Genomic DNA, 16,357 nt, shown 5'->3' with positions numbered 1-16,357 from the left:
CCATGGGGACAGGGATGGGCACTGACGCCACGGCCACCCTGGACTGCCGCTCACTGTCCCCTCAGCCCGGTGGGCATCGCACACAGGGGTCCCCTGCCGTTCTGGGGCTGCTGGTGGCCAAAAGCCCTGGAAACGGGGAGCAGAGGCTCCAGGGGGTGCCCGTGGGCCTCCTCCCACCGGTGCCCTCCCCGTGGCCCAGGTGCAGGAGTGGAACATGGAGGCCCCTCACCTGATGCCGCTGCAGCCGCCGCTGCTGCCGGAGCGGGCGCACGTGCGGGAGGCGCAGCTGCACTCGGCAGAGGCCTCGCTCTGGACCGTGGTGGCCACCGTGCAGGCCATGGAGAGGAAGATCGACCTCCTGGCCACCCGCCTGCTCAGCCTGGAGGGCCGCTCGGGCACGGCCGAGAAGAAGCTGCTGGACTGCGAGAAGACGGCCATGGAGTTCGGGAACCAGCTGGAGAGCAAGTGGGCAGTGCTGGGCACCCTCATCCAGGAGTACGGGCTGCTCCAGCGGCGCCTGGAGAACGTGGAGAACCTCCTGAAGAACAGGAACTTCTGGGTGCTGCGGCTGCCCCCCGGCCCCCGGGGCGAGGTCCCCAAGGTAGGGTGTCCCTGGGGGCTGCAGGACAGCGGGGGGACCCTGGGGAGCGGGCCCTGCTGAGCCAGGGGGTCTTGTCCCCACAGGTGCCGGTGACATTTGTTGACATCGCCGTCTACTTCTCAGCGGAGGAGTGGAAGAACCTGGAGGAGTGGCAGAAAGAGCTGTACAACAACCTGGTGAAGGAGAACTATGAGGCCTTGCTGTCCCTGGGTAAATGTCCCTTTTCCCCCTGTCCTGGCAGGATGGAGCGATGGCTGTGTCTCCTCAGTGGGTCCCCAGCATGGGTGGCCTGGTCCCCTACCAGTGGTCGGTGGTGGCACTCACTGTGTCCTGGGACCGTTCCAGAGGGAATGCTCCATGGCTCATGCTGTGTGTGGGGACAGGGTGACACACCATGCCATGCCACGGTGCTGCCCAGGGGGCTGGAGAGGGTCCCTGTCCCCCAGAACCCAGGACCTGAGTGTCCACACTACCTCCAGCACGGAGGTGCTGTGGGATTTAGGCACCTTTGCCAGGAGGGACGCCAGGTCCTGGCAGCCTGGTGTGTCCCCAGAGTGTCCCCCGAAGCCTGGCTGACAGGGAGGGGGTGACAGGCACGGGGTGACATCAGTCTGTGTCCCTGGCAGATGGGGCCCTCTCCAGAAGCGAGGCCCAGCCCCGCAGCGAGCGCGGGGACGGGCCCTGTGTCCCTGAGCAGCGGGAGCTGGAGCAGAGGGAGCTGCCACCGGACACCTGCGCGGGTGAGACACCGCGGGAGGACCCTCCCAATGTCCCCACTGTCCCAAGTGTCCCCAGTGTCCCCAGTGTCCCCACCCTCCTCACCAGGGACGCCTCTCCTCCCTCCCAAACAGTCCCATCCCCACCGGGCCCAGTTCTCCAGCTGTGAGTGAGTGACCCCAGAAAATCCATGGCTGTTGTGCTGGAGATCTTGGCTATCCATCACTGGGAGATCCACGTGTCCCCTGCTGCCACCACCTTGTGTCAGGGCCCTTGGGCTGTGTCACAGTCACCCAGTCCCATCAGCCGTGCCATTGTCACGTGTCCCCAATGGGCTCTGCCACAGTCATCTGTTCCCAGGGGTTATGTCTGTCCCCAAGGGTCACCCAACCCCATGGGCCATCTCAGGGTCACCCATCACCAAGGGCTGTCCCACAGCCACCTGTCCCCACAGCTCCCTGGGGCTGTTGGATGTCCATAACTGCTGTGGGATGGGGGTGTCCCCTGAGGCCGGGGTCCAGGGGTCACACCCCGGGTGTGGTGGCCGTGGGTCACACGTGTGGCTCCATCCCGGGTGTGGTGGCCGTGGGTCACACGTGTGGCTCCATCCTGGGTGTGTTATGGCCGTGGGTCACGCGTGTGGCTCCATCCCGGGTGTGTTATGGCCGTGGGTCACGCGTGTGGCTCCATCCCGGGTGTGTTATGGCCGTGGGTCACGCCTGTGGCTCCATCCCGGGTGTGGTGGCTGTGGGTCACACGTGTGGCTCCATCCCGGGTGTGGTGGCTGTGGGTCACACGTGTGGCTCCATCCCGGGTGTGGTGGCCGTGGGTCACACGTGTGGCTCCATCCCGGCCCCGGCCAAGTCTCTCCTCGTGAACAGAGTCGCTGATCTCCACCTCCGACATCCTGTCCCGGATCAAGCAGGAGGTGGCCTTCGTGGGGGAGCAGCAGTTCCCGGAGGAGCGGGGGATGCCGCCAGACCCCTGTGCAGGTGAGCCCGGCGCTGGGCCTGCCCCACCGGCGCCGTTCCCTCCCGTGCCCCCCGAGCAGGGCCTGAGTCCCTGTCGCCGTCCCCGTCCCTCCCTGCAGGCGCGGACGCCCTGATCACCGCGCACGACTTCTTGTCGTGGATCAAGCAGGAGGAAGAGCCCTGTGTCCGGGAGCCCTGGGAGCTGCCCGAGAGGGAGATGCTGCCCCCGGGGCCTGGTCCTGGTGAGCGATCCCCGCCGTGGGGCCGGGGTGGGGGGAGCCCCCCGCAGGACGAGCCGTGACTCGGGGACACGCCCGGTGTCCCCGGTGGGACTGACCGGTCTCTCTGTCCCCTGCAGCCAGCGAGGGGCTGCTGGTGAAGACGGAGGAGCGGTGCCCGCACGCCGAGCCCCCCGAGGAGGTGGGTTTGCCGGGCAGCTCCGGGGAGCTGCTCTTCCCCGGCACGGCCTTCGGGACCCCCGAGGGACAGGCGGCGGTGCCGGCCGCGGTGGCCCTGCCGGCGCAGCACAGACTGGGCAAAGCTCCGGGCCCCGAGGCGGGCCCGGGGGCCGATGGCGGGGCCGTCCCCGCGGCGCCGCCGGGCCCCGCCGAGGAGCGGCCGCACGGCTGCGCCGAGTGCGGGAAGAGCTTCAGCGGCAAGAAGAGCCTGCGGATCCACCAGCGCAGCCACGCGGCCGAGCGGCCCTACCCGTGCGCCGAGTGCGGCAAGAGCTTCAATTGCCACTCGGGGCTGGTGCGGCACCAGATGATCCACCGCGGAGAGCGGCCCTACAAGTGCTCCGAGTGCGGCAAGTGCTACAGCCGCAAGGAACACCTGCAGAACCACCAGCGCCTGCACACCGGGGAGCGCCCCTTCGCCTGCGCCCAGTGCGGCAAGAGCTTCATCCGCAAGCAGAACCTGCTCAAGCACCAGCGCATCCACACCGGGGAGCGCCCGTACCAGTGCCCCGCCTGCGGCCGCAGCTTCCGCTACAAGGAATCGCTCAAGGATCACCAGCGGGTGCACGGCGCCGAGGCGGGGCCGCCGCCGCTGCCGCCGCCCGGGATCCTGCCCCCCGGGGACTAGGGCCCGCCCCGGCGCGGACTGCCACCCCCGGCACCGGGACGGCCCCGGCCGCGCCGCTTCCCGCCGGGCCGGGACGGGGGCGGGCGGGGAGCCCCGGGGCGGGACCGAGCCTCCCCCCCCGCCGACGGACGCTTCACCCCCGCGCTCCCCCCACGGACGATGTCGCCGCTCGGGGTGGGGGGCAGCCCCCGCCGTGTCCCCCCGCGCCACCCCCGCCTGCCGCTCTGTCCCCTCGCCCCCGCTGCTTATTTTTACTGCTCCCCCCGCGCCGTCCCGCTGTACAGTGCTTGGGGTGTAGTTTTGTATGGACGAAGCGATACATACGGAATAAAGTCGTGCTGGGCTGCGGAGCCTTCAGCGCCCCCGCCGCGGGTCCCCCCGTGCTCTGTGCCCCGTCCCCGGGGTCCCGCGCCCTGGGAAGGCAGCGGCAGCAGGATGGGAAAGCGGGAATGTCCTGCGGGCACACGGGGTACCGGGAATGGGTTGTGGGTTTGGGAGTGTGGCGGCTCGGGAGGTCCCAGTGTCACCGCCTGCGGTGGACTCGTGCCGGTGGGGCTGTGTGGAGACCCCCACTCCTGTCACAGACCCATCCCTGGGTTCTTCCTGTCCCCTGTCCTTGCCCCATCCCCAGGTCCCTCCTAGCCCTGATTTGGGGGTAGGAGATTTGGGGATAGGAGATTTTGGGATAGGAGTTATTTCACACGATTCTTTCCCCACAGAATCCAGGGCCTTTCCTCAGGCACGCCAGGGTCCCCAAGCTGGGTGTCACCATCCTCCTGGGAGGCCACCACCAGAGCTGGGTGACCCTGCAAATGCCACAGCTCCTGCTGCCCCACTGTCCCCTCCCAGGACGTGGCAGTCAAGGGGCCATGGACACTGAGGGCTGGGAGAGGGGACAGCACAGGGGACACAGCACAGAGGGCTCAGCAGTGCTGTCACCCTGGTGTGGGCTGCAGATGGAGGGGGAGACATTGCAGGGGTGCCCTGGGGACACTGCACATGCTGTGGGGACACTACACCTGCCACGGGGACCTCAGACATTCCCTGGGGACCCTGCACACTGTCCAGGAACCCTGCACACTGCTGGGGACCCCAAGCACTGCTGGGGACACTGCACCTTGCCTGGAGACCCCAAATGCTGCTGGGGACCTTGGACACTTCCTGGGAATCCTGCACATGCTCTGGGAACACTGCACAATGCTTGGGGACCCTGCACACTCCCTGGGGACACTGCTGGGGAATTTGGACACTGCCTGGGGACCCTGCACACTGCCCAAGGGGCCTTGCATGATGCCAGGAACCTTCCACACTCCCTGGGGACACTGGACAGTGCTGGGAACCTTGGACACTCCTCTGGGACACTGCACACTCCTGGAACCTGTCAGGCTGCCTGGGCCCTGCACGCTCCTGGGGACCCTCTGAACCTGCTGGGGACACTGCACACTGCCTGGGGACACTGCACACTGCTTGGGGACACTTCACACTGATTGGGGACACTTCACACTGCTTGGGGACACTGCACACTGCCTGGGGACATTTCACACTGCCTGGGGACACTGCACACTGCATGGGACACTGCACACTGCTTGGGGACATTTCACACTGCCTGGGGACACTGCACACTGCCTGGGACACTGCACACTGCTTGGGGACACTGCACACTGCCTGGGGACACTGCACACTGCTTGGGGACACTTCACACTGATTGGGGACACTGCACACTGCTTGGGGACACTGCACACTGCCTGGGGACACTGCACACTGCTTGGGGACACTTCACACTGCTTGGGGACACTGCACACTGATTGGGGACACTGCACACTGCCCGGGGACATTTCACACTGCTTGGGGACACTGCACACTGCCCGGGGACATTTCACACTGCCTGGGGACGCTCCTGGGCAGGGGCCCCTCCACATTCCTCCCACGATGTGCATGCCCTCACCCCACTCCAGGTCCACACAGCTGCACAGCAGAGCTGCTGTTCCCCAGCCCTGATCCACGGTGCTGGGCTGCCCCAAAGGAATGGGGTGAAGCTCGTTTGTCCCATGGCCTTGTCCCCATCCAGGGCTGCAGAGCCATGGGACAAACGGCTCCCCTGGCCCAGCTCCCACACCCACACAGAGATCACACACAAAACCATCGTTTCTGGGTTTTTTTGGAGGCGTTTTTTTTTTTTTTTAAACAGAAGTTTTATGGTTATATGCAAATTAGGTCATTAAATGATTTGCATAAAATGTTCGCACGTCAGCGACTAAGTGTTTCTAACTCCCACCCCCCGACAGGTAGTAAATCCTACTGGACCGGCGCCGTCGGGCCAGGCCGCGCTGTCACGCGTGTCCCCCGCGGGCACGGCGGCGTCACCTCGGGGCGCTGCCGTGCCTCAGACCCGCGGGGCCGCGCCCGGAGCGCTCCGAGCCCGCCGGGGCAGCGCCGGCCGCCCGCGCCCTCCATCCGTCCGTCCGTCCGTCCGTCCTGTCCTTCCCGCGGGGATCCGTCCGGGTGCCGCCCGCGTCACCGCACGCCGTCCCCCGGGGCGGCCGCGGGCACTCGGTGTCCGTGGCGGAGCGGCTCCCGCCCGTCCCTAGCTGTTGGTGAGGAAGAGGCGTCTGTGTCGGGAAGCGGAGCCGCGCGGCCGCCCGCGGCGCCGGCCCCGGCCGCGGTTACCGAAGGGGCTCCGGCTGGGCACGGCGGTGTCCGCCCAGGCGGCGCTCCCGGCCGGCGGCGGCTCGGGGAAGCCGGGCTCGGCTTTGGGCTGCTCGAGGAGCGGGCTGGGGTCGCGGCGGGGCTCGGGGGGCGGCGGGGCCGGGCTCTGGCGGGCGGCGGCGCGCTCCTGGCGCAGGTAGCGCAGCTCGTCGCGGATGTCCGTGAGGACGCCGAGCAGGCGGAACTGCAGCTCCCGGTCGCGGGCCCGCTCCTCGCGCTGGGTGGCCCGTTCCTCCTGCCACATGGCCAGCTCCTGGTGGTACAGCTGGTCCCACTGCTCCTCCAGGTCGAGCAGGTGATGGATGCTAGTCCTCCAGCTCTCGCGGCGGTCCTCGCGCAGGCGGGAGCAGCCCAGCCCGCGGCCGGGGCCGGCGGCGGCCGGGCCGTCTCCGGGCGGGGAGGCCGAGGAGGGCAGCGACTCCTCGGTCAGGGCGCCGTGCAGCGGGGAGCGCGCCGGGGGCTCCTCCTCGGCCGCAGCCTTCTCCCAGGTGGGCCCCATCAGTACCCTGGGCAAGGCGCCCATCTCCGGGCCCGGGCCGCCCGCCTGCTCCTCGGGATGCGCCGAGTCGAGCCCGCGGCCCAGGGCGGGCAGGTCGGACACGCCCTCGTGCCCCCAGTCCGAGTGAGCGTCCGCGGGGTTGAGGGAGTCCTCGGGCAGGGAAGTGACGGAGCCCTGCGAGCTGCACCGGCGGATCAGCATGGCCTGGCGGGACAGCTTCATGTCCTCCTCCGCGGACATGGGGGCCTCGGGCCCCGGCTGCGCCCCCGCGGCCCCGCCGTGGCCCCTCTCCACCTCCCGGCCTTCCCGCTCCTCCTCCTCCGACATGGAGGCGTAGGAGACCAGGGACTCGTTCCGCAGGGACGGGGAGATGGCTGACGCCTCTGGAGTGCGCAGCTCCGGGCCCGACTCGGCTGCGAGAGAAGAGAAGAGAAGAGAAACCTCTGGTGAGAGAAACCACAGCACTGCCCTGGCCCCAGGCCCTCCCCAGCACGTGGGTCCCAGCAGATCTCCACCCTGACCCAGTGGATCTCCATCCTGACAAGGAGGATCTCCATCTTGACCCAATGGATTTCTATCCTGACCCAGTGGATCTCCACCCTGACGCAGTGGATCTCCATCTTGAGTGAGAGGACCTCCATGCTGACCCAGTGGATCTCCATCCTGACACGGAGGATCTCCATCCTAATCCAATGGATCTCCACCCTGACCCAGCATATCTCCATCCTGACCAAGTAAATCTCCATTTTGACCCAGTGGATCTCCATTCTGAGTTAGTGGATCTCCATCCTGACTCCACTCCCAGCAGACTCCATCCAGAACCCCACTGCCATTGCATCTTACCCCAAACCCTGCTGCCAGAGGATCTCCATCCAGATCCCACACTTCCCAGTGGATCTCCATCCTGACCCAGTGGATCTCCACCCAAACCCCACTCCCAGTGGATCTCCATGCAGACCCAGTGGATCACCATGCAGACCCAGTGGATTTCTATCCTGACCCAGCAGATCTTCATCCTGACCCAGTGGATCTCCACCCAGACCCCACTCCCAGTGGATCTCCATTCAGACCCAGTGGATTTCTATCCTGACCCAGTGGATCTCCACCCAAACCCACTCCCAGTGGATCTCCAGCCAAACCCCACTCTCAGTGGATCTCCATTCAGACCCAGTGGATTTCTATCCTGACCCAGCAGATCTTCACCCTGACCCAGTGGATTTCTATCCTGACCCAGCAGATCTCCACCCTGACCCAGTGGATCTCCACCCAAACCCACTCCCAGCAGATCTCCATTCAGACCCAGTGGATTTCTATCCTGACCCAGTGGATCTCCACCCAAACCCACTCCCAGTGGATCTCCATGCAGACCCAGTGGATCTCCCTGCAGACCCAGTGGATTTCTATCCTGACCCAGTGGATCTCCACCCAAACCCACTCCCAGTGGATCTCCCTGCAGACCCAGCCCGTCTCCATCCCGCCCTGCCCCCAGCCCCCCGTGCTGCTCCCGCCGTACCGGGGCCGCCCTGCCCCTCTCCCCGGTACTCGCAGCCGCCAGCGGGGTCGGGGCTCTGTCCCGGCAGGCGCGGCGCGGCCGAGCCCTCCACGTCGGGCAGGGCCGAGGGCTGCCCGTTGGTGTCGATGTAGATGCTGGGGTGGCTCACGCCGGGCTGCAGGTGCATGAAGGGCTGCTTGGAGGCGCCGGGGAAGAACAGATCTGCGGGACACAGAGGATGCGGCCTCAGCTGGCGGGGACACGGCGGCCCCAGGTACAGACGCTCCCGCAAGGGCATCCTGCGCCATGGCTCAGCCTCACCTGCCCCAGCGCCATCCTGAGCCCCCCGGGGGCTGACAGCCCCTAATGGCAGAGAGTCATGGGCCTGGGGAATAACCTGAGCTGGGAGGGACCCACAGGGATCATTGAGCCAACTCCTGGACCGGCACGGACACCCCAAAATCCCACTCTGACAGGGCTGGAGCTGTAACCATTCCCTGAGGAGCCTGGGCAGTGCCCAGCACCCTCTGGGGGAAGAACCTTTCCCTGATTTCCAGCCTGACCCTCCCATGGCACAGCTTCATGCCATTACACAGGATTTCTTCCTTCGGCCTAGAACTCTGTGCCTAGCACATGACAGCCAAGTCTGGGCCACATGGATGGAGCCTATGATGCCCCCAGTGAAACCAGAGAGGCCACTATGGGATCAAAAAGCATCAAATTAAAGAAAATAATAAAGAAGAACAAAAATCACCCGCTCCTGCAAAGCTTGAGGTGTTCCTATGAATACTGTTGATCTGGCAGAGCTTTCCCAGAGAAGCTGGGGCTGCCCCTGGATCTCTGGAATGTCCAGTGCCAGGCTGGATGGGGCTTGGAGCACCCTGGGATAGTGGGAGGTGTCCCTGCCCATGGCACAGGGTGGAACAGGACGAGTTTTAAGGTCCCTTCCCACTCAAACCACCCTGGGATTTCTATAACTCGCTGATCCCAGGTTATTTCCACAGAGGATTGCTAATCTCATTTCCCTACCCAGTGGCTGGCACTTGGGTACAACAGGACCGTGACTCTGGTGGATGCTGCAACCCCAAGACAAACCTCAAAGTCTCTTTCGACAAGGCACAACAGCCAGCTGAGAACACCAGCATGGCCGGACATCCCTCAGGGAGAGCTCCAACCACCCTGTGCCTGCAGAGCCACCACCACCCACCTGGGTCCAGGATGATCTCGGGCTCCGAGTCGTGACTGGCCTGCAGGAAGGTGGACGCCACCATCTTCTCGAGGGGCGTGAGGCGCGGCTTGTGCAGCGGCCCCCCGGCGCGGTTCACGGGCAGGTGCTTCTTGGAGGTGATTTTCTTCTTGACGTCCAGCCGCAGGTCGCGCCACTTGTGCTTGAGGTCGTCGATGGAGCGCTCGGTGTAGCCCAGGAAGTTGACGCGGCTTTGGATCTGGGTCCAGAGCTGCTTCCGCCGCACGGGGTGAGCCCGCAGGGCCTCGGACCCGTACAGGGCGCTGAAATGCCGGACCACATTCCAGACCAGCGTCTCGGTCTCGTCATTGGAGAAGTTGGCCTTCCTCTTCCGGCCAGACGCTGGCATCGCCTGCGAGGCTGCGGCAGAGGTGGAAGGGGCACAATTGAACCTCGGTCCCCACTCCTCTCTCTCGGCTCCTGGGGGGAACATGGGGCTGCGGGAGCCCGAGGGAGCCGCGGAGGAGGGAGCCGAAGCAAGAGCCCCGGAGGCATCCATGGCAGGGGAGGCTTGGGCCGGGGAGGATCTAAAGAGCCGCTTCGGCACAGCACGCGGCACGGGCGCACCGCATCGCCTCGCCCGGCTCGAGGGCACCTGGGAGGGGAGAAAAGGAAAGGGCAGCGGTGGCTGGTGGCAGCGCGGGGGGACGGCCAGGGCCCCCCGGCTCTCTCCAGCCAGAGGCACCCGGGAGAGCCCCCAGGGTGCCGTGGACGGGGATGTGGCCATGCTGAGCGTCAGCACCACGGTGAGGGGTTGTGGTGAGCGCCTCGGGCACGGCACCTGCCCTGGGGCCACGGAGCTGCCTCACGGGGTGCCTCAGAGCGCCTCGGGGCCGGGCTGAGGGTCATGGGGACACCTCAGGGCCACGGCAAGGGGCTCACGGCAATGGCAGCCATGATGGGGAAAGCCTTGGGCATGACGAGCACTTCAGGTTCCCAGCCAGGGCCTCGGGGCCACAGCACTGACCAAGGACATATGCACCTCAAGGCCATGGTGAAGACCTTGGCCAAGAAGCAGGCCTTGGCAAGGGTTTTGTCCATGGTGAGAGCATTAAGAGCCTACTGAGGACCTTGGAGTCATGGTGAAACCCATGGCCACAGTGAGAGCCCCAAGGCCATGGCAAAGGCATCATGAAAGGCCTTGGCCATGGTGAGCAGCTCAAGCTTGCAGGGAGCACCCTGGCACCAGGGCAAGGACCAGGCCATGGCAAGTGTTGCAAGGCCATAATGAAGACCTTGGCCATGATGAACACCTGAAGAGCCCATGAGAGGTGAGGAGCCACAGAAAAGACCTTGACTACGGTGAACACCCCAAGCTCCCAGCGAGGACCTTGTGGACACAGCAAAGACCTCTGGCACGGTGCACACCTGGAGCTCCCAGCGAGCACCCTGGGGCCACGGCAAAGACCTCGGCCATGGTAAACACCGTGGCCACAGTGAACACCCCAAACTCCTCCTGAGGAACTTGGGACCACATCAAAAGCCCTGGCTGTAGCGAATGCTCCAAGGCCACGGAGAAGCCCTTGGCCATGGTGCTCACCTGGACCAGGTGCGCACACCTCAAGCTCCCACGAGCACCACGGGAGCACAGCAGAGACCCCCGTGCCCACCCCCGGCTCCCATCGCGCCCCGGAGCCGCAGGAACCCCCAGGAGCAGCGCAGCGGCCTCGAGCGGAGCCCGCAGCCCCGCGGTGCCCCCGCCGTGCCCCGAGCCCCCTCCCCATCCCGGGGCCCCCGGCAGCGCCCGCACCCGCGGCCTCGGGGCGCCCTTTGCCGGGCCCGGGGCGCCGCTCGCCGCCCTGCCCCGGCTTTGTTCGCGCTCCTCTCGCCGGGGACAAAGCGGCCGGGCCGGGGCCTGCCCCGCGGACCCCCCCCCATTCGGGATCCCACCGCGGGCGGGTGCGCGGGGCGGGCACCGGCCCCGGCCCCGCGGCTCCCCCCGGCCCGCCGGCCCCCCCGGGCCCGGGACAGCGCTTACCTGCGCCGGGACGGGCGTGCGGGGCGCGGGGGGCGCGGAGCGGGGCCCCGGCGGCGGCGGGAGGGGGGGCTCAGGTCCGGCGGCGGGTAATGGCTCCCGCCTCGGCGGAACTCGCCTTCATTTCCTCCGAGCGCCGGCGCGGGCCCTGCGCGACACCGCGGCCGCGGGCTCCCCCTGGCGGCACCGCCGCGAACCGCCGGGGGCGGCACCGAGAGCGGGGACAGCCCCGGGAGGGACGGGGAACCGGGAGGGGACGGGGAACCGGGACAGCCTCGGGAGGGGACGGGGAACCGGGAGGGCACGGGGAACCGGGACAGCACAGCGGGACCGGACAGCCCCGGGAGGGGACGGGGAACCGGGAGAGGACAGCGAACCGGGACAGCCTCGGGAGGGGACGGGGAACCGGGAGGGGACGGGGAACCGGGAGGAGACAGTCAACCGGGAGGGGACAGCGAACCGGGACGGGGAACCGGGAGGGGACAGCGAACCGGGACAGCCTCGGGAGGGGACGGGGAACCGGGAGGGGACGGGGAACCGGGACAGCCTCGGGAGGGGACGGGGAACCGGGAGGGGACGGGGAACCGGGAGGGGACAGCGAACCGGGACAGCCTCGGGAGGGGACGGGGAATCGGGACAGCACAGCGGGACCGGACAGCCCCGGGAGGGGACGGGGAACCGGGAGGGGACAGCGAACCGGGACAGCCCCGGGAGGGACAGCGCAGAGGGAGAGGACAGCACACCGGGACCGGACAGCACACCGGGAAGGGACAGCACACCGGGACCGGACAGCACACCGGGAAGGGATAGCCCCGGGAGGGGACAGAGAACAGGGAGGGGACAGCAAACCGGACAGCAGAGCGGGACAGGATAGGACACCGGGAGGGGACAGCCCCGGGAGGGACAGCACACCGGGACATCCTACCGGGACCGGACAGTACAGCGGGAGAGGCAGCACACCGGGAGGGGACAGCACAGCGAGAAGAGCCAGCCCCGCGGGAGGGACAGCACTGCGGGAGGGGACAGCTCACCGGGACCGGACAGCCCACCGAGACGGACATCACACCGGCACCGGACATCACACCGGGACAGGACATCCCAAAGGCACGGGACATCCCTGCATTCCACCCTAAGGGGACAGCGGGTACCCACCGCGGATGCATCCCTGCGTGGGTCCCCCCTGGGGTGATACATCCCTGTACCCCACTCCCGAGGGCACCCCGGGCACCCCTGCGGGGCTGTGTCCCCGTGGGGATCCCGCCATGCCCCCCATCCCTGCACCCCGGGAAGGTGCACCCCACGGGGGTCCCATCCCCGTGCACCCCATGTACCCCCATGACGGTGTCCCCGAGGGGAGCCCCAGTGCAGCACAGGGAGCACAGAGCCCCTGTGTCCCCCCCTTTCCCAGCTGCAGCTGTGCATCCCTGTGGGGGTCCCGCCTGCTGCACCCCCTCCCCCGGGTGCTTCATGCCCACCCTGATCCTGTATCCGTGTGGGGATCCCCCTGTGGCCCCCATCCCTGTACCCCCTGGGCCTGTGGGGACACCTCTGTCCCTGCCTGGTGGCCTCCAGCTGCCCCTGACCCGCTGCAGTCCAGCAGAGACAGGGACCCCAGGGACCCCAGGGTGCACAGCACACACGGGGGGCTCTGCAGGGGACCCCAGGGTGCCACCAAGGCTGGCACAGCCAGCGCAGGGTGCTCAGCCAGGTCCCCACTGCCCGCAGGTGCTGCCACAGCCCTGGTACCCGGCTGGGGATGGCACAGCTCGGGGTGGCTGTGGGGGCCACGGTGTCCCCAGGAGGGGCAGGGGGGTTTGGGGTGGCCCTGCTGCACTGGGAAACCCCGGGGAGCTCTGCCCCTCTCCCAGCAGATGTGACAGCAGAATAAAACCACCCGTGCTTGGTTTTGCTGAATTCCAACTTTTTAATGCCTGTGACAATCCTCCAGGCACCACGTGGTGACAGCAGCCGGAGGCACCCGATTCCCGTGTGGGATGGAGCTGCTGTCCCCAGCACGGGGACACCCCAGCACCGCCCACATCCCCCCACGGCAGCCACAACTGCCCCACTCGGGGCAAATCCCCGCTGGCAGCAGTTCCACACCGTTTCCTGCTGGCTGCAGCAGCCACTCCCCGGGAGAAGGTTCTGGCAGCAGCTTTGTGTCCCCAGCGCTGCCACTGCAAACCCCACGGCTCAGCTGCGGGGAACAGCGGCCGGGCCGGGCGGTGACAGCCCCAAGGAGCACCGGCCCCTCTGCCCGGTCACTGCTGGGGAGGGCTGTCCCCGAGGAAGGCTCGCCCAGCGCCGGCTGACACCATGTGCACCGCGTCCTCCAGCTCGTAGAAGGCCTGGAAGAGGTCCGGCGAGGTGGCCTGGCACTCCAGGTACCGCCGCAGCGTGGCCAGGCTCCTCCAGACCTCCCGCTCCGAGGGGCAGGGCGGCACGGCCGCCAGCTCGCCCGCGTCCTCGCCCTCCGCCGTGCCCTCGTCCCCGTCCGCCTCCGCCGCGTCCCCGTCGCGCTCCGGGCGCTCCCGGCCGAGCAGACCGGGGGCCGAGCTCAGGGACACGGCCTCGGTGCCGGCGTCGGGGGTGAAGCCGGCGGCGCGGAAGCAGCCGGCGATGAGCCCCGGGTGGACGTCGCCCCAGGCTTGCGCCAGCATGTGCAGCACGTCCAGCAGGCTGGGCCGGCCCGCGCCGCGCTCCGCCGGCAGCCAGCGCAGCAAACGGCGCCGGTAGTGGCCCTTGAGGTCGCCGGCGATGCCGCGGTCCAGGGGCTGGGCCAGGGCGGCGGCCGGCGGGATGAAAACCATCCTGACGTTGGACAGCTGGAGGTAGGGGTGCGCCTCGTGCTTGGCCAGCAGGAGCAGGACGCTCTTGCCCCGCAGCCGCATGCCCTCGTTGAACTCCCGCAGCCACTCGGCGAAGAGCGGCGCGCTGAGCCCGGCCGGGCCGCCGGCGCGGTAGCTCCACGGCATCTGCTCCAGGTTGACGCCCCGCAGGCAGCGCGGCCGGGGGCTGTCCCCCACCGCCCGCAGCGGCAGCTTCTCCGAGCCGCTGGCGTTGGCGCACAGCAGCAGCGTCAGCCGCTCGCCGGGGCTCTCGCCGTTACCGGGGGCGCCGGCCGGCAGCGGCACCGCGGTCTCCCCGCAGGCGAAGATCTCGGCGGGCGCGTAGCTGCGGAGGAGCCCGGGCAGCACCGCGCCGGCCCAGTGCTCCGCCGTGGGCTGCTCCGCGTCCCCTTTCTCCGCCGGCGGCTTCTTGCCGTGGCGAGCGCCCAGGCGAGCCAGCCAGCCGCCGCTGGGCTCGGGCTCGGGCCGGGCCGGGTGCCGGGCCCGGAGCTGCAGCAGCGGGCGGCCCACGGGCAGCTCGGCGGCGTGGGCGCCCTGCACCCAGCGCAGCAGCGCGGCCTCCAGCGCCGCGTCCTTCCCCTCCCGCTTGCGCTTGCGCTCGGGGTCGCCGTTGCGGTGCCACTCGCTCAGGATGCGCTCCTTGTTCTTGATGATGCGGCAGATCTGGGGCTGCGACACCCCGAAGCGCTTGGCCAGCTCGCTCTGCGACACCTTGGGGCCCTCCAGCATCTCCAGCACGCGCACCTTCTCGGTCAGCGACAGCTCCTTCCGCTCCTTCCGCGGCGCCGCCGCCGTGCCTCCCTCCGCCGTGCCCGGGGAGCGCCCGGTGCAGGGCCCCGGCCGGTGGGGGCTGCCCGTGGCCCCCAGCCCCGCCGGTTCGGCGAGGCCTGTCCCGCAGCGGCCGCAGGCGTAGCCGAGCTCCGCGCCGCGCCCCAGCCGGTGCCGCACCAGGTCCGGTTTGTGCCCGACGCCGCCTCGGCCGCACTCGGCGCAATCCAGCGGCGGCTCCCCGGGCCGGTAGCGGCGGCTCTCGAAGGCGGGCGGTGCGGCGATGAACCCCCCGTTACCGGCACCGGGGTTCGGCTCCGGCTCGAGGACGCCGCAGTAGCTGCAGCCCCGCTCCCGCAGCGGGACGAGGAAGTCGGCGGGGCCGGCGTGGAGGGACGGGGGCGAGCGGGGCGGTGGGGACACCCCGTCCTCGCTCTTCACCTCCTTGCCCTGCCAGTCCCCTGCGGACACGGGAGCGCGTTGGGGAGCGGCCCAAGTCCCCGGTTCGGCAGGATCCGGGCCGGTGCCCGACTCCTGCTCTCGGTGCCACCTGGCCCCGATCCCGCCCGTCCCCGTGTCCCGCTCACCCTGGGAGGGACCGGCCGGTGCCGCGGGTGGCCGGGGGCTCTGGCGCTCCCCGTAGCGCCCCGCTGCCGCCGCCACCCCATCCTCCCCTCGCTCCACCTCGGCCAGGATGTCGGGCTTGGTGATGGCGTAACCTGTCACAGAGACAAGAGGAGGGACAGCCGGTGATGCCACTCGCCGTGCCAACGGACATGCCACCAGAGGTGACATCGGTCACAACAGGCCAGGGCTGGCTGCCCGTGGTGATGGGTACAGGCAGCCGGTGCGGTCCCGTGGTGACCCCAGAGCCACCCCGTGACCTCCTGCTCCCGGTATCAACCCGGTGAGTGCCGGTCTCCCTCGTGGCCAGGCCACGACCGGCAGTGCCTGGAGCGGAGCCGGGATGGCCCCGTGTCCCATCTCTGCTGTTCCCCGGTGCCTCACCCAGGTCGACGGGATGCTGGCGGTCCTCCTTCATGGCACCGGCACCGTCCCGGTCGTCGGGAAAGGCGGCGGCAGCTGCTCCCGGTGCTGCTCCCGCGCGCGAGGGATGGCGGTGCCTGAGTGATGCCGCGCCGGGATGGCGACGCGCGGCCGGGCGGCGGGACGCGGCGTCGGCGGCGCCCGTGAGGCCGGTGGCGGGGCTGCCGAGCCCCGGTGGGCCGCGGTGGCGTTGCCGCACCTGTCCCCGTCCCCTCCCACCCGCTCGGTCCCGCTCGGTCCCGCCCGGTCCCGCCCGGAGCCGCCGCCGCCCCCTCCTCGCGCGGCCCCGTTACCGGCGGCGGGAGCGCGCGTGACGCCAGGCCCCGCCCCCTCGGCGCTCCGCCCCCCGATTGGCCGCGCCGCCGCCCAATGGGCGCGCGGTCCGCCCGCCGCCGGGGGT

At 68.8% G+C, this 16,357-nt stretch overlaps 2 protein-coding genes across 2 annotated transcripts; both read right to left on the bottom strand.

Moving 5' to 3' along the window:
• Positions 1-5,600: 5,600 nt before the first annotated feature.
• On the bottom strand, positions 5,601-11,419 carry LOC132086684 (uncharacterized). The gene is made up of 4 exons (XM_059492580.1): positions 11,297-11,419; positions 9,280-9,678; positions 8,094-8,294; positions 5,601-6,993 (listed from the first exon to the last, which is right to left on the bottom strand). Exons 2-4 carry the CDS (start codon positions 9,665-9,667, stop codon positions 5,960-5,962), a joined length of 1,623 nt encoding a protein of 540 aa, XP_059348563.1. The 5' UTR covers positions 9,668-9,678; positions 11,297-11,419; the 3' UTR covers positions 5,601-5,959.
• A 1,832-nt stretch (positions 11,420-13,251) lies between these two features.
• LOC132086462 (tigger transposable element-derived protein 3-like) lies at positions 13,252-16,143 on the bottom strand. Its single transcript, XM_059492204.1, has 3 exons — positions 15,919-16,143; positions 15,498-15,629; positions 13,252-15,371 (listed from the first exon to the last, which is right to left on the bottom strand). Exons 1-3 carry the CDS (start codon positions 15,950-15,952, stop codon positions 13,555-13,557), a joined length of 1,983 nt encoding a protein of 660 aa, XP_059348187.1. The 5' UTR covers positions 15,953-16,143; the 3' UTR covers positions 13,252-13,554.
• Between the last annotated feature and the right edge of the window lie 214 nt (positions 16,144-16,357).

The sequence above is a fragment of the Ammospiza nelsoni genome, chromosome 1, assembly GCF_027579445.1.
Source record: "Ammospiza nelsoni isolate bAmmNel1 chromosome 1, bAmmNel1.pri, whole genome shotgun sequence".
Taxonomy (NCBI): Eukaryota; Metazoa; Chordata; class Aves; order Passeriformes; family Passerellidae; genus Ammospiza; species Ammospiza nelsoni.
The sequence above is the reverse complement of the archived record's forward strand: the minus strand, read 5'-3'. Positions and strand labels throughout refer to the sequence as shown.

Excerpts from the sequence above, each read along its gene's own strand:
- LOC132086684 (XM_059492580.1), bottom strand. The coding sequence starts at position 9,667 with ATGCCAGCGTCTGGCCGGAAGAGGAAGGCCAACTTCTCCAATGACGAG. Across the intron at positions 8,295-9,279 it reads CGAGATCATCCTGGACCCAG|ATCTGTTCTTCCCCGGCGCC; the intron begins GTGGGTGGTGGT and ends TGTGTCCCGCAG. Across the intron at positions 6,994-8,093 it reads AGAGGGGCAGGGCGGCCCCG|CCGAGTCGGGCCCGGAGCTG; the intron begins GTACGGCGGGAG and ends CTTCTCTCGCAG.
- LOC132086462 (XM_059492204.1), bottom strand. The coding sequence starts at position 15,952 with ATGAAGGAGGACCGCCAGCATCCCGTCGACCTGG. Across the intron at positions 15,630-15,918 it reads CCAGCATCCCGTCGACCTGG|GTTACGCCATCACCAAGCCC; the intron begins GTGAGGCACCGG and ends TCTCTGTGACAG. Across the intron at positions 15,372-15,497 it reads ACCGGCCGGTCCCTCCCAGG|GGGACTGGCAGGGCAAGGAG; the intron begins GTGAGCGGGACA and ends CCGTGTCCGCAG.